Source organism: Babylonia areolata, chromosome 1, assembly GCF_041734735.1.
Source record: "Babylonia areolata isolate BAREFJ2019XMU chromosome 1, ASM4173473v1, whole genome shotgun sequence".
In the NCBI taxonomy this organism is placed as follows: Eukaryota; Metazoa; Mollusca; class Gastropoda; order Neogastropoda; family Buccinidae; genus Babylonia; species Babylonia areolata.
The window spans coordinates 41,012,279-41,036,490 of record NC_134876.1 but is presented as its reverse complement, the minus strand read 5'-3'; the positions used below and the strand labels follow the sequence as shown (position 1 = coordinate 41,036,490).

General features: G+C 39.0%; 1 protein-coding gene across 1 annotated transcript; it reads left to right on the top strand.

The window, feature by feature from the left end:
• The first annotated feature begins 1,482 nt into the window (after window positions 1-1,482).
• LOC143283030 (outer dynein arm-docking complex subunit 2-like) lies at window positions 1,483-23,039 on the top strand. The gene is made up of 20 exons (XM_076589030.1): window positions 1,483-1,630; window positions 3,438-3,680; window positions 4,989-5,143; window positions 5,637-5,886; window positions 6,404-6,510; window positions 7,641-7,783; window positions 8,270-8,392; window positions 8,794-9,011; window positions 9,722-9,781; window positions 10,564-10,720; window positions 13,147-13,293; window positions 14,163-14,372; window positions 15,009-15,245; window positions 16,077-16,205; window positions 16,705-16,920; window positions 17,222-17,403; window positions 18,173-18,287; window positions 19,103-19,291; window positions 20,311-20,532; window positions 21,128-23,039. Exons 2-20 carry the CDS (start codon window positions 3,457-3,459, stop codon window positions 21,239-21,241), a joined length of 3,198 nt encoding a protein of 1,065 aa, XP_076445145.1. The 5' UTR covers window positions 1,483-1,630; window positions 3,438-3,456; the 3' UTR covers window positions 21,242-23,039.
• The last annotated feature ends 1,173 nt before the right edge of the window (window positions 23,040-24,212 follow it).

Genomic DNA, 24,212 nt, shown 5'->3' with positions numbered 1-24,212 from the left:
CGAATTAGGCTTATCAGCTGATGAAGAGCGACAACAGCAGATCGGCAGGTGTGATCGCCGGAGTTTCGTGATTGTCAAGAAACATGTCATCAGAGATAATGAACCCAATATTGTGTGGAGAACTGAGGAGAGACAGAAATGTCAGAGGTTCCTACACGGGCAACAGATGGCATAGGGTCAGACAGAGGAGTGTCTGTTTGTGCTGATGAGCCCCAATTTTTAATAACCATTCAGTTTTAACTCGCGCCCAGATCAAGTGGAACAGACTTAGGCGGATGCGTGATCACTGGCACAGATGCAGTATCTCATTCCATAAAAATGGCGCTCACTCCTGATCATTGGAACAAGCACGCCCACAGTGGATCGAGTTGGTCCACTCCCGAAGAACGACCCTGAGACCCAATTTTATGGAAACGTTTTACATTGGACCTGAAACATTCTTCCTGCAGGCAAAAGTAGGTGCATGTAATATGCAAACCACACTATAGCAGGCTGTACAGAATGAATCATCGGAAAACAAAATTAATCAAATGACTAAAAAGGATTGCTGAACGGCTTACAGAAGCTGACAGACCGGCGACGAAACCTGCATTTTCATCCCCTTTGTACAAATGATTTAGGCTGTCTAAAGCTGTTACTTGCATGCAGGCTAGAAAATAAGTACTTAGTATTTTAACTATGCTACTGCTGCCATCATTGTGACCACTTCTCCATCAGTCTTTTATGTTATCTCAGGCTCTTAGTGGTTGATATGACCACAAAGTGAACACCGGCACGGCAATAAAACGTGTGTCAGTGTCTATATTCATTCAATACAGTATAGGCCTACAGGTTCTAACATCGATCCTTGCTGTTGCAGTGATTTACCGATCTCAACTCGACTGTGTCACATGTGTACCTACATGGATTTCTCAAGGAGTGTCCCCTTCTCTCTCCACTGAGCTCCCACTGCTAAAGTTATCCATATTTCAGCCGTTCACACACACACACACACACACACACACACACACACACACACACACACACACACACACACACACACACACACACACACACACACACACTTTGTTTCGATATTCATTACTTTTTTTTCTTGCGGCTGAAATATTTGGGATCTTTTCGGTTTATTCGTTTGAATTCATTTTATGGACAATGACAGAATTTTTTCAGGCGGGGAAAATGCTACTCTGCCTGCACTTTTTGAGTCTGTCCCGGCTGAGGCTGTTTACAAAACATTTTATTTTGATGTAAACGTAAAAGCAAAACTAATTTTAGGCGTCGCTGTTCCCAACAAACAGGCTTATAAGACGTCAATCAGTTGAACCGACACGCGATTCTCTTCCTCTTTCGTAAGATAAAGGTATGCAGACTGCTTCAGTGTGAATCATGTTGATGGAGGGGAGGGGTTGGGAGAGGGGAGAGATCCCAGGGCGGGGAGCAATTAACGTCTGATAAAACTCCTCGGCGACTTTCACTTACTGTGTGAAAAATGAAGACGGATTACCTCGCTTCGAAAAGAGCGACACTGATTATTTCCCTTCGGCGTAAGTCCTCACCGCGCATGCCCAACTCCCATGACAACCGTTGTCACTTGCAACATTCAGATGATCTGCAACACTCGCTGAGTTTGGTAAGTTTCTGTTTGCTTTCAATAAAAAGCAAGAAGATGTAAGCACATTGTGAATGATTATATGATCGGGTTATTTATGTTTGGCATTTTTACTTTTTACAAGTGCAGTGTGACGGAGGTATTGTTGCAAACTCGTGCAGTGTTGTACAGTTTGTCCTTTCTCTGCATTTGCTCTTCTCTGCACATCAATAGCCAGTTCTCTCAAAACCGACAGTTACTAACCAAATTGTTTTTGTTTATAAACGTGTGTGTCATTACACAGGTAATTTAATAGTTCTGATTGATTTTTTAAAATCACTTCTGCTGTGTTATAGGTTTAAAATCAAAGTCAGAATATTGTTGTAGGTATCTAGGACACAGTGATTTCTGGAATCTGGAATCTGGAACGATACGTTGCAGGAACCTTTGCAGATTATCGTTGCAACAGGTGATGGGAATGCATGGCTTGAATAGTCAATGAATCTATCTATTTTTGTTTTAAGCTCAAATTGCCCTCATCTATATTTACTTAACTATATATAAATTCACTTAACTATGAAAACTATACTGAAGAAAACTTTATATTCTACTCCAACTGACACAGTTGATCTCAAGTTGTTCTCAAAGATGTCCTGGTTCAGCACTGTGTCTCCCTGACAGGGTGGGCTGGGGGTGGGGTAGGGAGTCTACTGCTCCAACGGACACCCCAGGTGGGGGGAGGGGAGGCAGGATAGGAGGGGGGAGCCAGGAGGTTTGTGGGGGGTGGGGTGGGGGATTTACTCCTGGGAGGCAGCCAAGGGTGCTCTGCCCAATGCTGCAGAAAATGTGGCTACAGAGCGTGCCTGTACATCCTCATCCTCCAGTTTGTTCCAGTCTGCTACACTCCAGAGTCACATACTGACATAGCAAATTTAAACTGATGTAAATTGGCAAGTTATAAAAATTAAAAATAATTGTCCTACATACAGGGAATTATGTTTAATTTCCTTTCTTGTTTTATATTTTCAGTTAGAGTTTTTAGTCAGTGCCTGTTTAATAAATGTAGTTGTGTTCACTTCCTGCCTGTGTAAGTTTTTTTGCAGTTTCTCACTTTGTGGCTTATCAGTGTGGTGTGGTTGTGGTACAGTGGCCAAATGTTTAGAGTGCTGGATTTTTGCTTGAATATTCTGAGTTTGGTCCCCAGTTTTGATGCACCTGGTGGATGAAGAGTGGAGATTTTTCCAATCTCTCAGGTCAACATATATACAGATCAGCTAGTGCCTGAACCCTTTTCATGTGTTTATGCATGCAAAAGATCAAATATGTACATTAAAGATCCTGTAATCAATGTCAGTATTCAGGGGTTATGGAAATATGAAAATGCCCAGAATGAATCTACCATGACAGATTCATCAGCAAATTGATGTTGGTCATGTACTGGAAAGAAGATGACGAAGAAGAAAGGAGTATGCTCCAGAACAGATTGGTATGCTACTGAAAACCTTCATTTTTGACCTTGCCTCAAGTATATATGTCTGGTCATTTTTAATGCCTATAAGTATAACTATAATAGCTTTTGCCAGTGACAGATAATCCCATGCTACAAAACAACCATACTGACATGTGCATCAACTGCACACACACACACTCACACACACACACACACACACACACACACACACACACACACACACACATAGAAAAATGCAAACACACTTACACACATATGATATATGCTTGCTGAAATGTGGGCATATATGTTTTCAATGAATTCAGTCTTCATAATCACTTCTAACTATTCATATACAATATGTATGCTGTTAACAGTGATTTTTATTTTTTTAAACAGACGGTGACATTAGTGCAAAATGGGTCAAGCACTGATAAGTGCTGCTCAGTGGACCTCTGCCAAGGATGGGACAGGAGGCAAATTGGAACTGAGTCCCTTGAATGAAGAGCTGTTGAATGCCATCCTGAAGTTTGTGGAAGGATTTTCACAAAAGCACCCAGAAGAGGGAAAACTGGCATTTAAAAAACCACTGGAATGGCAGACAACATTAAGTGCAAATGCTTTTTCTGGCTTCAAAGAAGAGTAAGTGTGATTTTATACTTTTTTCTTATCAAAATAGCATTGTGAAGCCTTCAACAGTTTAAGATCAAGTTCACCCTTTTGTGGCTTAAAAAAAAGGAGAACCATTCTCCATTTATTGCTGTGGTTTGAATGCGAAAGAGAGAGAGAGAGAGAGAGAGAGAGAGAGAGAGAGAGAGAGAGAGAAGAAAATACAATACAGAGATGTTCATCACTATTAAAAGACCACAACAAAGAACCAGTTCACTACTCTTCTGATTCTTCCTGCTGTTAGTCACACTGCCAGACCCCACTGGGAATATTGTTTTTTCTGTCATTACAATATGTCTGTCACATAGCTTACAATATTTTTTTTTCTGTTTAAGGTTGTACCTTTTTGATAGCCAATAAAAAATACATTTTTTTAAACTGTGCTTTATATAAACAGTTGGCACATTTTCATGAGTACTTCCCAAAATTACATATTTTATGATGATGACATGTATAATGACAGTGATACTGATGATAACAGTATGGTGATGAAAAACAGAAAATTAATTATGATGATTATGATTGTGGTAAATCATAATGTAATGTAAGTAGAGCCTAGAGGCAGTGGTTGTAAAATAGTAGTAGATGTAATAGTGGTAGTCAGTTGTAGGTGAAGTGATTTTCAGTCCAACTTGTAGGAGTTATATTGATAGCAGCAGTATCAACAGCAGCAAGAGAAGGAATGCAAAATGAAGTTGAACATAATAGTGCAAATCATGATGCTGTTATGGTATGGCAGTTTTGTAAATGGATTTTTTTTTTTTTACATTGAGAAAAACTGCTGAGGACATTTTCTTTGAAATATGCTGTAATGACTACTTGTTATAGTAAGCTAATTGAAATGTGAATTGGTTTATTTGGAATTACATCAAATGGAATATAATGTTCTCCTGTCACAAATTTGTGTGTTTGTAAATGATATATTTGAACGTGTTTAACTCTCTCCATACGAACGGCGAAAGAGACGACGTTAACAGCGTTTCATCCCAATTATCATCATCAAAATATTGCAAGCAGAAGGCTCTTATACTGAAGAGGTGAATGTTGACAAAGAATACCACAGTTCTGACGACGGAAGCTAAAGGTTGGGTCATTCAGACACCCACTGGACATCCGAGGGGTCTGTGTAGAGGAGAAGAGAGGACTGGCCGTACTGAGTGAGTTAATTCTGTGCTTATATGTGTCTGTGAAGATTTGCGATTCAGCAAAGTACATGTGGCAGTATCGCAACTTGTGATATTTGATTGCTTAATGTTTTTATACATGCATCATGTGTTTCAGAAATGGATGTCTTGTGTCAGAAGAGAAGAAGGATGACATTCCCTTGTTCAAGTTAAGCAAACAGACAATCAGTATAATGACTGTCGACATGGGTGAGATGGTCCTCAGGACAGCTGGAGAAAAGAAGATGACAGAACTTCGTCTTTGTCTGGAAGGTAACTGTAGTTTATTCTTTTGTTGTATGGACATTATCTGCAGGATGACTTACATCTGAGGCAAGACAAATTTGAGCAACTCCAAAGGGTATCTGGCTTCTCTTTATGTCATAGGGAAGTACAGTGTCTGACTGCAAGAACCTTGTTGTCCTTGCAGGGGATTTATCAAGCATACAATGCATACAGTGACTGCCAGCTGGAACAACAGAAATAGATAAATAAATTGATAAATAAATGAATGAATGAATGAATCAATCAGTCAATCAATTAATTGATTGTTGGCTTTCAAAAACTGGGGAACAATCACCCGAAGTTTATTTTGTCATTTCCAGTTCCTTGGTTTGAGCTGTCTGAAGAGAGTCAAGTGTGGTGCTGATGGCTGATGGGCTTGATAGCTGGTGAGGGTTACTGCAGCAGGCTTTGTGTGGGAAATCACTTCATTCCTTCTCTTGTATTTTGCACATCAGCAAATGACAAAATCCTGTATTTTCAGCCAATCATGATCCTGTAGTCAACATGCTTGGCGAACGTTTTGGCACGGTCCAAGGCGACGACAACTCCATCATGCGCTACATTGAAGAGATCCACAAAGAAATGGAGCACCTTTCAAAAGCAGAGCAAGGAGAGTCAAACGAGAAGCAAAAGGAAGAACTGAAGGAAAAGAACTTGGTGTTGTCTCTGAGTCTGAAGCTGGTTACTCTAGATAAACAGCTTCTGAACCAGAGCATCACGAAAATTTCAACGTGAGTGAAGACACATTGTGTTTGTTTCTGTGTGCGTCAATAGTTTTCAATGGTGTTGCAATAATGCAGATGCCTTTAATTGACATAATGCATAAATTACCTCTGGTGCTTCCTCGTGTCTCAGTGAAAATCTGCTCATTTAAGAAATTGGCATATATGTCATTTTCCATTTTTACCTTGAAAAATTAATAGTCCAGAATATCCTTTTGGAACACTCATTTTGAAATTGGACCATAGTAATTTAATGGTTCATCAGGTTGTTTGGAACAGTTTTGTTTGTGTTATGTTTTGCTTTGAATTTAGTTCATGTTAAAACTTTGTCCCTCTGAACTTGATATTCAAAACAGTATACTTGTCATTCTGAACAGTTTCTTAAAGAAAGTTTAATTGTTCCGAAATTCCACTGACATATGTCTTTCTAATCACATTGTTTTTTTCCCCCCAATTGATACTAGGAATGATTTTTATCACTCTCATGCAAAATTTAAGAAGTCATAAGAATGATTACTTGTTTCAGACAAGTGAGGCTGACTCCTGAAATGGTAGAGAAAGAGATGGGTCTGCTGAAAGATATGTCTGGTGAAGATGATGAGAGATGTGGATTACAATATATCAAATATTATGGTGAGCAAAAGCAGACTTTGAAAAGTGTGTGTGTGTGTGTGCACGCGCGCGCGAGTATGCATTATTATTATCATTTAGTATGAATATTACTTTGTTTGATGTCTTTTATTGGTTTAACATAATATGTGATATTGCTGTGTGAAACTGTGCATGTGTCACTACCTGGATCACATGTAAAATGAGGTTCTTACATCTGAGAAGTCATCTGAAGGTAATTCCATTGTACAAGTTTGGGGAAAATTTACCGATTTTGCTTATGTTTAATTTGTTGAAGCAATTAATTGTTAGTACCAGTTCACAAAAGGTTTTGATTTCCAGTCATGCACACATCTGTGTGGTGTTGTAATCATCACTGATCCACTCCTCTCTGACAAGGCTGAGAACAAAGTATATATTTTAGATTTTACACTGATTATTATTGATCCTCACCCATCAAATCAGATTATGCACAATAACAATATTAATCCTAACCCCAGGATATTTTACACTCTTACTGGGCCAGGTTTTTGTTCACACACTCGCATCATAGGTCTTCTGCCCCAGGCCAGTCTTTCTTCTGCCCCAGTGAGTCTGTCAGCTGTAGCAAAATGATGTTGTCTTGGAATGTTGTCACACAGGTGTACAGTCTCTTGCCAAGTCAGTGACTTTCTGCAGCTCATTTCAGCACAGATCATACAAATCAGAAGACACTGCAATCTTCAGGATCTTTGGACTTACCAAGAATGGAGAGCGTTTTTCAGGGAAATGTTCTTGTTCCACAGTCTTGTTGATACTTTTATCCCTTAGCAACACAAGTATCACTGTATATCACATGATCACTCACAAAAAAACTGGAACTTTTTTCATTTTATCCAGTATAACAGTTACAGTCCTCTCACATATAATTTTTTCATAAACTTTACATGCATTTACATTTGCTTCAACCTGACAACACATCAAATCTCAATGATCTGTGGCACAAAGCAATGATCAACTACCAGCCCAATCAGCGCAACTATGAAAAAAAAAACTATGAAAACATGTGACATAGTTTTGCATTCTACTCTGATTACATTTTGCATGATAACAATGGTGATGATGATGTCATAAGATATGCAGTTTCATTCTGGGAGCACCAACTGTTTATGCAGGTGAAAGCTACGTGTACAAAAATGGCTGCCGATCACCACCGTGGCGACAACTGCATGGTGACATCTGCTACATTGAAACCAAAGCCCATGACAGTGGAAAGCTCTTCATCACTGCAAACACCAGTGGATACTACTTCAACAAGGTAAAATTTTCATATGTAGCTTACAGTCTTCTTTAAACTTTTGCATCTTCACCTGTGACTGACATAGTTTTCTTTAACATTTTGCCTTTATTTCTTTACTGTTATTTTTTCCAAAGCAAGTGTGAAAACATCACACTGGCAAAAAGTCAAGAACTTGACACAGATAGTAGATAATGCAAGAAACAAATGATAAAATTATATACATTATCACAAGCCCAGTTGCAATTCCATAAAGTAGATAACAATACATGAAGTAGATCCTAGAAAACAAGCACAATCAAAAAGAAAACTTTTAGACTGATCTGTTGAATAGTTTGTTTTCTTGTGTCTGATTCCTGACTAAATTATCATTTCATAACTAGAACGAAGAAAACATTAAAAAAAAAAAGATGTTTTTGCATCAAATCGGTATTTTCTGGTATTCAGTCCTTGGCTTTGCAGTGGGTACAGTCAGTCACCAATCTGTTATTGTTATGCATATGTCAGGGCCCAGATGCAGACAAGCCAGGACAGCTGGACTATGAGCGACTTGACCAGGATACATACCGCGATCTTGTAACCCTGCTCAAGGCCAAGTCAGCCAAATTCACTGAAGTCATCGGAAAAAAGGTATGCAGCAAGCTGGTTCTTCTTGCACAAGAGACTAAAATATATCTAGTAGTGCTAATTAATGATCATAGTGTGAAGTATAATTATGAATATACCTTAAGATATTACATAATTGTAACCGAGAAAATGCATAGGAACATAATAGACACATCTGTGTGTCTGTCAGTCTACCAACCTGCCTGTTTCCAACAGCTGAGATATTTCTTATACACACCACTGAGCCATTTTGTGTTGTGTAACTTTTTGTCAAAACAAATTTTTCTGTGTGAAATTCAGGCTGTTCTCTCAGGGGAGAGTGTGTCGCCACAGTGCAGCACCACCCCTTTTTGTTTCTATTTGTTCTCTGTGCAGGCGCATATGTTTTCTGTCACTGGTACATCAAAAGTGTTTTATGTTGTCAGGAGTTTGCTCTGCATGAAAAACAAAAGGACGAGCGTCACGTGGAGTTGGTTGGGACAGACGAAGAAGACGGAGACGTGACAGCTCGCTCTGAACACCAGACCATGGGTCAGAAGGACAGGGGCCAGGACGGCAAGGACAAGCAGAAGAAACACGAGAAACAGAAGAAGCTGGAGCCATCACTGAAGTGGAAGGCGCTGGGCATGGAGGAATACAAAGAGTAAGAGAAAGACCAACTGTCAGCCAGTTAGTAGATACAGGATTTCTAGAATGATTTTTTTTTAAAACTGGTTGGTTGTAGTAGATACAGGATTTCTAGAATGATTTTTTTTAAAAACTGGTTGGTTGTCTGGTTAATTATGAGAGTTACAGATATGCAAGTGAATGGTTGTTATCACTATTGTCTATGCTCAACAGTAAGCATGCTATTTTACATTTATCCAGATCTTTTTTTGTTTGTTTTTTGGTCAACTTCTCCCTCCCTGTCTGTCTGACCTGTAAATGCTCCATGTAAAGAATTGGTTTGGAATTTGAAATGTTTGTTTTAAATTTCAAAATATGTGACAGAATTCAAATTTCATCCCCGTATTTGTTGAGTAGAGTAACTCAAAATCTGTCAAGTGAGTACCAAAACCATTGTCATTCTGTTGAAAGCTGATGCATTCATTACAAGTATGCACACAAGAATATATCAGGGACTGTACAAATTAACATCAATATCTCTGATTAAACAAATGGTTGTGGTAGATTCAGCCTGCTACTTTGTGGAAAATCACTGCCTTCAAGCACGCAGAAAAATGTCATGGAGAATGTTTGAACGAATAACTATATTACAGTCTCTCATTCCATACACCTTATACATTCTTTCAAGTCACTCTGTAATGTATAAATTACATTTTCTTTAAAACAATTCTGCAATGTGATTTGCAGTGATGAAGTTCAAGAAAAACAGAAGGCGAAGCAGAAGCCAAAGCGAAAAGGATCAGTACAGTAAGTACATTTTAAAATAACTCCCTTTTAATCCTTTTAATTCTGTATACAGTGTGAGATGCAGTGTTCTTCACTTTTGGCTATAATCATGTAGCTGTATACAAGCAAAACAAGGTGAAAAAAATCAAGCCACAGAATTCTGTTCAAGTCTGTGTGTGTGTGTGTGTATATATATATAAATAACTTTTACTGCAACTGTTCTACAGACAGCATTTGTTGAACATCAAGATGTGTGAATATTGAGTTGTTGAAATATAAAACTGGGAATATAGAAACTAGGCCTATGTAAATTATAATGATAACAAGACTGAATTAGAGCTGTGGGAAATCAAAATGGTGAGAATGTAGATCTGATCAAATGTGAGTTGTGCCAGTACAGGGAAACTAGACCTGTGGGACTATGGAGATGTGGAAACAGCTGTAGGGATTTAGACGATTGGAATTCAGACCAGTTGGAGTGGAATTCAAACATAGCTGTAGAAACATATTGCTGAGGGATTTCTAGCCATAGGAACATGAGGCTGCAGGAATGCCAGTGATTGCCTATCATCAGTGCCCCAGGTTGATTTGTTCCAGTAAAGATATCAACAGACCATTGAGACTGGAGTCACATAAGGGCCATGCCTATAATCTTTATGAAATTTTACAGGGAGCAATTCTTCTCCATATTTTTATAACAAGAGAACTGACATTTGCTGAAAGAAATTCCACATTACTAAAGAGGACATTAAAACCACTATCCTTGACTGACAGTTTAAAGGACCAGAAAATGTTTTGTGCAGACGCAAACAGAAGACACCTGTGGAGCCCATGGACTCTTTCAGTGAAAGTTCAACAGAGAGTGAGGAAGAGGAGGAGACTGTAGAACGACGGGCTGAAACCAACGCTGACCTTCCTTCTGAGTACTGGCAGATTCAAAAGCTGGTCAAATATTTGAAGGTACACTGTGTTGATTTTTTTTCCCAGGTGTTGGCCACATAAGATCTAAATAATTCTACCTACATTTTTCACAAACTAATCATATAAATTAAGACTGGATTTTGTTGCCCTTCAGTTCCTGAACATGCCACACAGACCACATAGACAGAGTTAAACAAATACAGTGTTGTGCTGACATGAAACAAATCCAAGTGAGATCAGCATCATCAGATATCAAACAGCAAACATGAAGATATACAGGGTTTGATTCGGTAAAGGGACATAACTATGTCAGATCTGCTCATTGCTTCTCATCAGTTTGCACACGGTCGAAGAAAGGTACAGAGGAACAAACCCAGATTTTCCCCAAAAAAACACAAACAACAAATTTTACTCTCAGATCTGTTCATATACCTGATATGTATACACAATAACAACAAACAACAGCAGGAGGAATATGCCACGCAAATCTCTTCAATGTCTTTTGGTCCCCAACATGACACACACAACACACAAGTGAATAAACAAATACAATGTTTACCTCTGTATGTTTGGTGTGAATCAGAATCTGTAAATGAGGCCAGGATCATTACAGTCATATTAGACAGTTACTTAGGGCTACAGTCATTCAGAAATGTTTAGTTAGGTCACGCCACTTATGTTTTTAGTAATGGATAAATTATGGTGGGGTGATTTTCTATAACATAGGCTTTGCCTATAACCAAGGACAGATTTTTAGAAATACAGAAAACATGTAGAGTGCGGATTTAAAAACAAATTTATTAAGCTTTGTTTGGTTTAGCTAATAGGGCTTACTTTTTGACTCACTTGTGTAAATAAAGTGAGTCTGTGTTTTAACCTGGTGTTGGTTGTCTGTGTGTGTGTCTGTGTGTCCTTGGTAAACTTTAACATTGCCATTTTCTTTGGAAATACTTTGTTTACTGATACCAAAATTGGCTTAAACATAGTATGAAAAAAAATCTTCACAGTTATACCAATAACAGGTTGTAAGCCTCCTGAATTAAACTGTATTTCTGAATCATTAACGGTTTATTTCGTTGAGATGTGTTCCGAAATACGAAAATTCTAAAAACCGCTTTCCACTGAGTTTGGCCAACTAGAAGGTAGGTTTCTTGTTCACAATTAAAAGGAAAGAAACACAAATTCTGGACAGAACACTTACAGTGATACTGACTACTTCATTGACGTGTTTACTGCATATGAATATTTGTAAGTGGACACTGAATTTACTGGAATGAACATAAAAGAAAAATTGAATCGATCGTTTCTTTCAGCCTGTTGTAGACTGGTTTGTGCAGATCTAGAGATCTATGCCTACCATGTGTTGTGATGTGTTTGAAGGAGATGGCAATGTGTCCTTTACCGCCGAAATAAAAGAATAATCAAGATATAATAAAACACACAAAAAACAATGATTTAAATGGCGTTATTACGTTCACTACAATCACATATATTTATTGCACGAAGAAGAAGACGTCAACATTGCTTTAAGTTTTAAATTTAGTCATTTTTATGTCAGATGTGATGCAGCCTTGGGGATTAGTCTGCTTATATCGGAACTGAACATGTGTGGTTTGATCCCACTTGCATACCTTTATTTATTTATTTTCTCCCAAGCTTATCTTATATATCATATTTAATACAGAGCACTTTTCAACGATTTTTTAAGTCTCTTCTTTTTTTTTCTCCTCATGATTCCTTTACTGGATAAAGCGCGAAGCACAAGTTAGTCTTAAAGGCTTTGCCTCTTGTTCAATCTTGTGTCTGAGCTTCTTTTGCAGCTGTCAGTGTTTCTACTTTCTTGTTTAATGAATGCATGTGAATTTCAGATTTCACATACAAGTTTAGGTAGAGGATTTTTTTCCTGAAGATCATGAAGTAGTGTAGATGTTTGTCATTACTATTTATTGCTCCTTTTTTTTCTATTGTTCTTTCTTTGGGCAACACCAGAAAAAAAGGTCTTTGAAAATCAGCATTCAATTGATTGTGACATATTAGATCAATGTGGTGATCAGTGCAACCAAATGAAAAGCATACTTAATAAAGAAATGAATGAACACCTCGAAACAAAAAAAAACTACAACAAAAACAGGGGGCGACAAATTTTCAACAATAAATGTACACTCACATTTACTAGAATTTTCTCCCTTGGTTTCAAAACGTAAAAAAATTAATTTGAGCTGCAAATAACCATGTGTCTTCACTCCTGTGTATTGTCATTAAAACTTATGTGTGCATGTGTGTGTGTGTGTGTGTGTGTGTGTGTGTGTGTGTGTACATATATATTTGTGTGTGTGTGTGTACATGTGCATGCATGGATGCCTGAACGTACATACATACATGCAGTGTCCCAGCTAACAACCTCTCCCATCCTTCAGTCCTAAAGATCAAACAAAGAGAAACATACACCACCCACTGTGTGACAGGGAGGGAACCAGACGGCCACCATAATTGCCCTGTGCTCGCTGCGTGACTTCAACCTGGCCCAAGAGACCTGCCAGCTGGCCATCCGTGATGTGGGCGGTCTGGAGGTGCTCATCAACCTGCTGGACACTGAGGAGGTCAAGTGCAAGGTCAGTCCCCTCACTGCTTTGTGGAGTTCTCCCTGTGCCCCATTCAAAGTCCTGCTTTGTGTGGTATCACTGTGTTTTTCTGCTACCAATTGTTAGCAATCACAGAAACACTTGGTTTTTCTTGTTGTTTTTCCCTTCTTTTGCATCAGTGAAAACAAGCGAGGGAATATTTACAGAGCATTGGCAATATAGAGTCTGCTTGGACAACTGGTGACTTCCAGCTTGACACACAGTCACGTGACTTCATATTTTGTGCTATAGATATTTTTAGATCAGAGCAACAATAACAAATTATGATATGAAAATTAGTCCATTTTCCAAACAGTCACTCCATGAAATGATTTGCAATTTTATGAAGAAGCCTTTAAAATTATGTATGAAAACCGAGATGTGGATCAAGAAGATAAGACAGTTGCAAGAAAAATAAAACATAATTATTGGTCAAATGCATACTTGATGATGGCTGAGTATACGGTACTGTTGGCTGCTATGAACCAGATACCAAAGGACAGCCACCATACTAGAGCTGGTTGTAGATTTTTAGTCAACATTGTCTGTCAAAAATGGTTTTTGTGCAATATCTGGAATTCAGAACACAGGGGCATTAATTTGTACATCTCCATAAGCTCAGTTCATTGAGGACAGCTCAGGTAGTTATTGTGCTTTGTTCTAAAGGTTTTCTTTTCATCTGAATGCATTTGTTTGTGCAGTAAGTGACAGGTACACATGTACATACCCCATTTCAGTGACTGGTTTCACCATCAATTTGTCTAGAGATCATAATTTTACCCCTTATGCAGAAATAACCATCAGTTGGAACGCACCAGTGCCTTCCTACATTCCAGTTGGATGTTATTTTCTGTGGGTAGATCGGAGCACTGAAGATCTTGAAGGAGATCTCCCGCAACACTCAGATTCGCCGTGCCATCGCTGACCTGGGGGGACTGCAGACAATGGTCAAGATCCTGCGTGACTCTGACAAGGATCTGAAATGCCTGGCTGCTGAGACCATCGCCAATGTTGCCAAATTCCGACGTGCCCGGCGTACTGTGAGACAGCATGGTGGCATTAAGAGACTGGTGAGGAGTCTTCTCTTTATTTCCCCTTTAAATCTTTTATCTTAAAAAAGATATGCATTGCCTGTGTTTTCTTCCTGCTGGTCATTTTCCATGGAGGAGAATGGTGAAGATAATGTAAGAATGTAAATAATTTGATAACAATGAGTTAGATATTTGTGGGCTTTTGTCTGGTGAAGGAAATGTTACAAGCCTCAAAAAAAAAAAAAAAAAAAAAAAAAAAAATCATCAAAACCTAAGCATGTTGTAAGACATGCATAAAATACACCATTTTGTGTGTGTGTGAGTGTGTGTGTGTGTGTGTGTGTGTGTGTGTGTGTGTGTGTTGCAGTTGAGCTTGATTCATTTATTAGTGTATGTATGTTTATAATATTATCATGGGTGACCAATGAAAACTTTGTTTCTGGACATAAAGAATATGTATGATTTTTTGTGTGTGTGTTTGTGTGTGTGTGCATGTATGTGTGTACATGTACGTGCATGTGTGTGTGTGTGTGCATGTGTGTGTGATTCTCTGTGTGTGTGTGTGTGCATGTGTGTGTATATGAGTGTGTGTGTGTGTGTGCATGTGTGTGTGTGTGTGTGTGTGTTTGTGCTTGTGTGTGTGTGTGTGTGCGCGCGCACATGTGTGGTTTGCAGGTGACCCTGCTGGACTGCGTATCACTGAACAGCAGCCACATGACGGCGGACATGGAGCTGGACGTGGAGGTGGCGCGGTGTGGGGCCCTGGCGCTGTGGAGCTGCTCCAAGAGCAAGAAGAACAAGGAGGCCATGCAGCGAGCCGGGGCCATCCCCCTCCTGGCCAAGCTGCTCAAGTCCACCCACGAGAACATGCTCATCCCCGCCGTGGGCACTCTGCAGGAATGTGCTTCAGAGGTGAGCTGTAGCTCACTGTAGTGTTATACTTGTGCTCCGCTCGTGTGAAGGACTGTCGAGGTTTAGTGCTGCTTTCCACTCATGTTTGCCACGACTTGTTTTGGGGGGCTTTTTTTTGTCATACACAGCTAATAGACACACAAAAAATGTCTTTATGACTTTTATCTTTTGTTAGATGTATATAACTTAGTCACCTTATTGCCTTCATCATCATCATCATCATCGTCATCATCATCATCTTCTTCTTCTTCTTCACTCTTGGGGTGCTGTACATAAGAACTGTTCATCAGATTCCTCCAAGCCAGGGTCTCTGCAATTTTTTTATTTATTTTTTTTTTTTTATCATCCATTCTGCAATGTCAGTCCAGTTTGTTCCAGGGTTAAGTAACATTTGGACTGTCAGGGTGTAGTGCTTACACTCATGTTCACTCACTCATTTTTAGTCATATGCAGCACATAAACAAAAGCCTGGTCAACACTTATTTACATATACTCTCACATTTTATATAATATGCAGAACGTAAACACACAAACTTGGTCAACACTTACTTATTCACTCACTTTATGTAGTATGCAGCACATAAACACAAAAAACATAGTCAACGCTTAAGCATGGATGTTTGCAGCTTTGTCTTTTGCTAGGTTTGTATACGTTTGTCAGGATATTGCTTCCAGTTTTGATAAATAAAAAGCTTGATTGGTCAGAAACAGTATTCTGCAAATATTTATTGCTTGTTAAATGTGTACACAGTGTTGTTTGCAGACATGTTCTGTAGAGCTGCATCAATCTCCTTGATCAGCTAAGGATTGAATTGTCTGTGTTGGAAACAGCCCAGCTACCGCCTGGCAATCCGCACTGAGGGCATGGTTGAAGACCTGGTGAAGAACTTGAAGACTACTAATCCAGAGAAGGAACCCAACCCTGAACTTCAGATGCACTGTGCCTCAGCAATTTTCAAGGTGTGTGTGACATTTCTTATAAAACTGTTGTGATGAATGATTATTTGTCAATGTCATGTAACTAATGAATCATTGCAAGCTGTTACATAGATAGTATGCAACTGGAATGCTTCATTACAGAATCTGTTAGAGTTGGTTGTGCCATTATTGTTTGTTTGTCTTCAAATAACTCATCTCTAGCAATAATCTAAATATTTCGAGTCCTATCTTCGTCCTGCACATCAAGACTTATCAGATATGAATATTTTTTTCAGCTAATTCTGTTTCTGAAGTGTATGATTATTATTCTCAACCATGGACACACTCACGCAGAACATACTCATGCACAAAGTATGAGCTCATGTACATGGGTATGCATGTGCTCATATGCAAACAACACACACACACACACACACACACACACACACACACACACACACACACTTCCCCACAAACATGAATGTTAAAGCCAATTCATCTTTATGATGTGGATGACTGATCTTTCCTTGGCTGTGCCCAGTGTGCTGAGGAGAAGGAGACGAGGGACCTGGTGAGGCAGTACGGGGGCCTGGATCCTCTGGTGGGTCTGCTGAACAACGTGGACAACAAGGAGCTGCTGGCAGCCGCCACTGGCGCCATCTGGAAGTGTGCCATCAGCCCGGAGAATGTTGCACGCTTCCAGGAACTCAAGTGCATTGAGCTGCTGGTGGCTTTGCTCACTAATCAGCCGGAGGAGGTAACAGTGATGAAGGACTGTGTGAAGGTTTAGACTTTGTAAACTGTTGTGCATGTGGATGGAGAGCACAAGAAAAGATCTGACTGTGTGTGTATGTCTGTTGCTTTTTGAAATGATGGTGTGTGTTTGTGTGTGTTTTGTGTATGTGTGTGTGTGTGTGTGTGTGTATGTGTGTCACCGTTTGCGCTAGTGTACATGGTGCATTGGTGTGTATGTGTGTGTGTGAAAAAAAAAGTGAAGAGATAGCACAGGATCATGAAAGGATCAGAGGAGAGTGAACATTCATGGACCCTGTCTTCAGGTCCTGGTAAATGTGGTGGGAGCGCTCGGAGAGCTGGCCAAGGCAGCACCTAACCGTGCCCAGATCCGTAAGTCTGGCGGCATTCCTCACCTGGTCAACCTGCTGACCGGCACCAACCAGGCTCTGCTCGTCAATGTCACCAAGTCTGTGGGCGAGTGCGCTGAGGAACCAGACAACATGGTGTATGTATTTATGTTTCATTTCCCGTCCCTTCTTCTTATCTGCCTTGTCTCCAGCATCTTCTTATGGAGTATCAGTATCAGTAGCTCAAAGAGGCGTCACTGCATTCGATCAAATCCATATATGCTACACCACATCTGCCAAGCAGATGCCTGACCAGCAGCGTAACCCAACGCACTTAGTCAGGCCTGGAAAAAAAAAGCAAAAAAAAAAAAGCACGGAGCGCTTCTTATGTAGCGCTGTCAGGATTTGGAGCAACATCTTTTCTGTTAAAAATGATCAGTGAAGACTGATGATGGTGGAGATAGATCCTAGTTCCAGAATGCGTTACAGAGCTTTGCACTTTGCTTCTTTTCTTTTTGTATTCTGGCAGCAGGAGTTGATGAGGGCAAAAAAAAAAGTCACAGTCGCTATCTAGGTCACCAAGAGTGATAAAAGCTACAGCTTCCATGACTTCAGAAGAGAAATAACCCAACTGACTGATAAAAAAAAAAAAAAAAATTCCCGACAGGAAAATAGTATTGTGTGCAGTGGATTGCCGTTGCTTGACTTGTTTCATTGTTTGCTTTTCTATGATTCCATTCAGTGTCATGCAATTCAATTATGTGTAAATTTGGCTGAAAAACAAATTTATAAATCTCTGTGTGTCTCTTTGTTTCTCTCTCTTTCGCACTCCATCTCTCTCTTTGTTTCTGGTTTCTTCAGTGGCTGCCATCCCATGTTCTCCCCCAGGTCACAGTGCCTGATGTGATGGTGGTATTGTTTCAACAGGATCATTGATCGCCTGGACGGTGTGAGGTTGCTGTGGTCCCTCCTCAAAAACCAGAACCCAGATGTCCAGGCCAGTGCTGCTTGGGCCATCTGTCCCTGCATTCAAAATGCCAAGGTTGGTCAGGAGAGCTGGGGAAAGGGGAGAACAGCATGCTTTTGGTTCACTCTGTGCAAAGGGAGAGCAGAATGTTTCTCTCTCAGTTTAGCTTGAAATCATCATTGTTATTATTATTATTATTTATTATTATTCTTTGTTCTTCTTATTCTTTCGTCTCCATCTTCTTCTTATTGTTATTATCATTTTTTTTTATCAGTATTGTTGTTATCTTGTTTTGTTTTGTTGTTTGTTTTGCTGCCCATTTTTCTCACTTGTTTTCCCACACTGCTCATCCTTCACTCCCCAAGCTTGAGCTTACATGGACTTGTCATGTTCTGTGAAGTTCATTTTGCAATTTTGTAAAACTTTTATGTAAACATAGTATAGTTTATGTGCTTGGCATTTCCCTTTGATTTGTATATGGTATATGAGTATTCACTTGCACAAATGTGTATTTGTTTGACATTATCTTTGATGGAAACCTTATAGTAAGCTACAATTAATTTTTAGGTTTCAATCAGTCATCTATGTATAAGCGTTATGGAGAATGATCTTTTTTTTTTTTTTTTTTTTCTTTTTGGGGGGGGGGGGAGGGGGGGGGGGTTAGTTTTGTTTTGAATTTGAATAGCAAGAACAATAATAGTGGTCATGGTAATAATAACATCTCGTTTTTTTAGATCCAAAGTGTTCCAACTTTCGCACAGAGAGTGAAATTGAGAGCGTTTCTATTTTTAATTTTTGCAGTATTCTGCTTATCATGTCACGTGACATATTTTCAGTTCTGTTTCAGAAGCTCACACATTCAGTGCTTGTCTCTTTATTTTCTCTTGCAGGATGCTGGGGAAATGGTTCGATCCTTTGTGGGTGGCCTGGAGCTGATTGTTTCGCTGCTGAAGTCTGAAGACAAAGAGGTGCTGGCAGCAGTGTGTGCCGCCATTGCCAACATCGCTAAAGATGAGGAGAACCTGGCTGTCATCACCGACCATGGGGTGGTGCCCATGCTGGCCCGATTGACGCACAATGTAGGTACCAGCTGGAGAATGCCGTTCATGATAAGAATGCTTCTGATTCATTATATTCTCAGAAGAAAAAATGTCTGCACCATGTAGCCTAAGTATGTCTTGTGTCTTTGTTTTTTTTCAAACACTTTATTCTAATGCAATGTATTTTCTCTTCTTCATTTAGTGCTGTTAATTGGTAAATTGTAAAAAATTAGAAAAGAAATGAATGAAAATATTTGCATGGGGGAGGTTAGGGGTTGCGGGGTGTGGGGGAGAGGAGGAATGATGTTGATAAGACTACAAGAATACTGATTCAAAGAAGGGTCACAAAGTGAATGCCTGCCTGCCTGCCATGGTCTGTGCAGCAAAAGTAAATTCAGTGCAGTGCAGATAAGTATTAGTCACACCCAAGTCTTGATTTGAAATCGAAATGATGTTTGACTGTGATACAGGTGAGTACACTTTGGTTTTATTGTTTGGGGTGACATAGGAGAAGAATAAGAAAAAGAAGAAGGAGAAAGAGGCAGTGGTGGAGGAGGAGAAGAAGAAAAAGAAGAAAAAGAAGAATATCAAATCAAATCAAATTATGGTGCTTAGAGCCTCTCCGACCACTAAGGTGAAGAGGTTGATGCTAGCGTTTGAAATTCTGTTGATCTAAGGTCAAGTTCTTAGTGTTTTAGTTTTTTTTAAACTTAAGTTCACAAGTGAAGAGGAATGCTTTAGTATTAGTTTTGTATGGCGAACTTTTTTTTCCCCCATCTTCCTAACGTACAGGTTTCTCTATACAGACAAACTTTCATCTTTTGTGCTTCCCCAGCTGCCCCTCCATCCCAGTTTCTTTCCCTCTCAGTGTAATTCTCTCTGTCATATCTGTTTTCCTCTTTTCTACAACACAGAAAAGAATACTGAACATTTAGTCTTGACTGTTTTCAAAGCCACATGATAATGACACTACATTTTTTTAGTATATTTCAAAAGAAATTGCGCATGCATAATTTCTTCATAATTGTAATCACATGATAATTACTTTTTGATGGCAGAATGATGACAAGCTGAGGCAGCACTTAGCAGAAGCCATAGCTCGCTGTTGCAACTGGGGCAATAACCGTACAGCGTTTGGCAAAGAGGGCGCAGTGGCTCCCCTTGTTCACTACCTCAAGTCCAAGGATGAGAACGTACATCGGTCCACGGCACGCGCTCTGTTCCAGCTATCTAAAAATCCTGAGAACTGCATCACCATGCATGAAGCTGGTGTTGTTCAGGTGAGTGGGCATCACTGTGAAAAGGGAGGACAGAAACAGACGTGTGTGGAAAACTGATCTGATGATTGAGGTGTGTTTGTTCGATTTTTGTTTGTTTTTGTTTGTGTGTGTGTGTGTGTGTGTGTGTGTGTTGTTTTTTTCCTGAGTATCAGTCCTTATTTTGAAACTTCGGCCCTTGATACATACTTACCATCTTTGTATATGTTAATCCTTACAGAATGAAAATGGAGCTGAAGTACAGGTGGCTGTGCATAATCAGTTCATCATATTTTTATTTTTTAGAAACACACTTAAAGTTACTATTCAGTATCAAGTGACCAATCATATTATTTATTTTATTTCAGGTGGTATCTTTTTCCACATTTTGTACTTGCTGTTTATAATCCAGTCATCACCCGTTTCAATGTTTCATGTTCTGGCATGTGTATACAATCATGTGTGCATGTATTTGCGTGTTTGAATAGGAAAGTAGGGTATTTGTACAAATCTGAGAGCAAAAAAAAAATTTAGCAACTGATGGAAAATTATGAAAAAGACAATCTACAGCCAGATGCTGTGCCACATTTCATACATATCTGTCTTTGCCATGTTGCAGCCTTTACTGAAGATGGTTGGGGCTGCTGACGAAGACTTACAGGAATCATCTGCAGGCTGCATTGGCAATATCAGGAGACTGGCTCTGGCAAACGAACTTGCAAAATATGCATAACACAATGCACAGGATCACGTGCATGCATTCATGGTTCCATTTGAAAGACATTACACTTGTTGTTAAAAATGAAAGTTATATGAAAGAGACCTCACTGCAGAATGTTTAATTCTTGATCGACTGTGTGATGAAAACAGCCATACCAGCTTTGATCACAGATTTCATGCGACATTCACCAGAAACAGTTTTCCAGAGACAAATACACACAACAGCAGTTTTTGGCAAATCCAGGTAGCTAGCTTGATCGATCTGTCAAATGGGATAATGTGTCAAACTCCTTCAGATAGTTAAAACTTTGCTTGTATATTTATGATTGCTTGACAAATATCTTCTGGAAACCTCATTAATGGAACATTGTGTTTGTAATACCTGAAGGATGTGTTGAAAAACGAACAGCATATCCTCATCTGCTGTTTACATAGAAAAGAACAGGTAAAAATTGTAAGGCCTGCACACCACTCCTCTTCTGACCATTCTCAGCTGAAATGTGTTTTGTACAAGGATGATACCAGTAAAAGCCACAAAGATTTAGGATCAACAGAGTGCTCTAAATATTGTTTGAAATAATGGTTTCTTTTCTTTTATCATTATGATTATTAATTACAAATTTGGAAATTAGAAAAAAAAAAAAATTGTTGCACAGCACAAAGGAGAGAAGCTTGTATTCTGGCATAATTCAGATAGAATTTGCACGGATATTTTAAGCTTTCTGTTCAAGGATTCAAGTTTGTTATTCATTTTCTTGAATGGTACATGTAATCTGCCTTTGCAGCCAGTCAAATTTTCACTTGACAAAAAGTCAAGTTTCAGCTTATCTATTGTCTGTGATTTATGCATTATTAAACTTTAAAATCTTTTTTTGAATTGAACCATTTACAAACTGTGATATTTTATTGATGGGTGTGTGATAAGTCATTGCTTGCCTTTAAAAACCGGAACACAAGAAAGATTTTTTACCTTCATGTGGCTGCTTTTAACAGTGAACATTTGCTTCAGTTCCTTGTGACTGAACTCAGTGGTACCAAACTAGCTGTAAAAAATAATGGCATCCAACACCAAGATGGATTTGCTGATGACAAACTTGAAATCTCGATTGTCGCATGTTACCCACGTGAACTGTTCAATATTCATGCATATTTTGATACTATGAAATATGTTTGTATATATTGGTAGACATCAATACTGTTTATAAATGTATACCATCTACAGAAAAGCATGCTTCGTTTGACTTTATTTATACACGTGCATTTCTGTCAGCGCAATATCACTGCATTTAGCAGTTATTCACTTCTGAACAGAACTGACCAGAAAGAAAAATACGGTATATTTCTTTGCATTGTTTTGAATTATAACATCATTTTCAAATTGGAGTGCCTGCAAATACTTGAATGGTTTATCAAAACAGTGGACAATGGAAGACTATAGCTTTGGGCACTAGCTCCTGACTTTCTAGACAAAACTGTCTTTTGTAGAAAAGTTTCAGCCTTTACAAGCTCTTGGTGCATATATAAATGGTGTTGTTTTATTGTGTCAACTGTATCAGTAAAGTAAGGATGAGGATGCTATTCCACAAAAGGTACAGAAGGATGAAGATGGTCCCTGAAAAACTAACATGGATGTGCAAATACATTTGACAGTAGCATAAATGTGACTACATGATTAGAGAAAACAATTTTGATAGAGTTTGAATGAGTTTTAAATGTTCTTTCCAGCTTTAGCCTCATTTCAGTTTTAATTTTGAAAGTTTTAAAGTTTTGAAGGCCTTATTCAATAAACGCAAATCTGATCTGAAAAGATATTGCACTGTTTCTGTCATTGTATGTGCATGTGTGTTTGTGTGTGTGTATCATGGACAGGGAAAGTGGTTTAAGTGTAATAGATTTACAGCTTACCCAGTTGCTGTTTTAGAGTACCCATCAGTATTATGTGTGTGTACAAAGAATTGTTCTATCCACTTCAGTCATTTTCATGGAGTGATGGCCTAGAGGTAATGCGTCTCCCTAGAAAGCGAAAGAATCTGAGCATTCTGATTCAAATCCCAGCACAGTCATTAGTATTTTCTCCCCCTTCACTAGACCTTGAGTTGTGGTCTGGACGCTAGTCATTCAGATGAGATGATAAACCTAGGTCCCGTGAGCAACATGCACTAAGCGCATGTTAGAGAACCCAGGGCAACAAAAGGGTTGTCCCTGGCAAAATTCTGTAGAAAAATCCACTTAAAAAAAAACTGCTGACAGGAAAAAATACAAAAGAAAAAAAGGGTAGCGCTTTCAGTTTAGCAACGCGCTATCCCTGGGGAGAGCAGCCCAAATATCACACAGAGAAATCTGTTGTGACAAAAAAAGAGTAATATAGTACAGCAATCCAGATGAAAAATAGTGATAATTCAATAGTAATCCTTTGCTATTCCGATATCAAAGAATTCCATACTTAAAAGAGATGTAATTCAGCAATTAAGAAGAAAGTCTTTGTGAAGAATTTTATGTTTACTATTTGATTAACTGTAGACCCTTAAGTTTCTGAATCAGGTACCTGAGTGTATAATGAACCATTTCACAGAACTGACAAAATCAGCAGAGAAATCCTGGATTGTTCATGGGCAGCCCATTTTTGAAGACCCAAAACAGCATCTTAGGTCAACGGGCTGGAGTGGGATGGTTTGTTGTGGGTTGATACCATTAATTATCTGATGGTCATTTCTTCAGCCACATCATTCATTTTGGATCATGAGAATGTCAAGGACTCACTGAGGGCTTGCCTACCTCTTTGCACTGTTGTGATGTCAATCGCACAATCAGTTATAGCGTTTCGAATTAATTATGTACAGGAGCTTGAAAAAGCAACTGCACCACTCTTGAGCAGGACCTCAACCCAGGGATATTTTGTTCTGGGTCGATACCATTATTGATCTGATGGTCATTTCTTCAGACACTGCATGCATTCTGCTTCATGAGAACTTTATCTATACAAA

Bases quoted from the DNA above. Each gene is read 5' to 3' on its own strand.
- LOC143283030 (XM_076589030.1), top strand. From the start codon at position 3,457: ATGGGTCAAGCACTGATAAGTGCTGCTCAGTGGACCTCTGCCAAGGAT. The intron at 3,681-4,988 runs GTAAGTGTGATT...CATGTGTTTCAG, and splicing joins TTTTCTGGCTTCAAAGAAGA to AAATGGATGTCTTGTGTCAG. The intron at 8,393-8,793 runs GTATGCAGCAAG...TTATGTTGTCAG, and splicing joins CTGAAGTCATCGGAAAAAAG to GAGTTTGCTCTGCATGAAAA.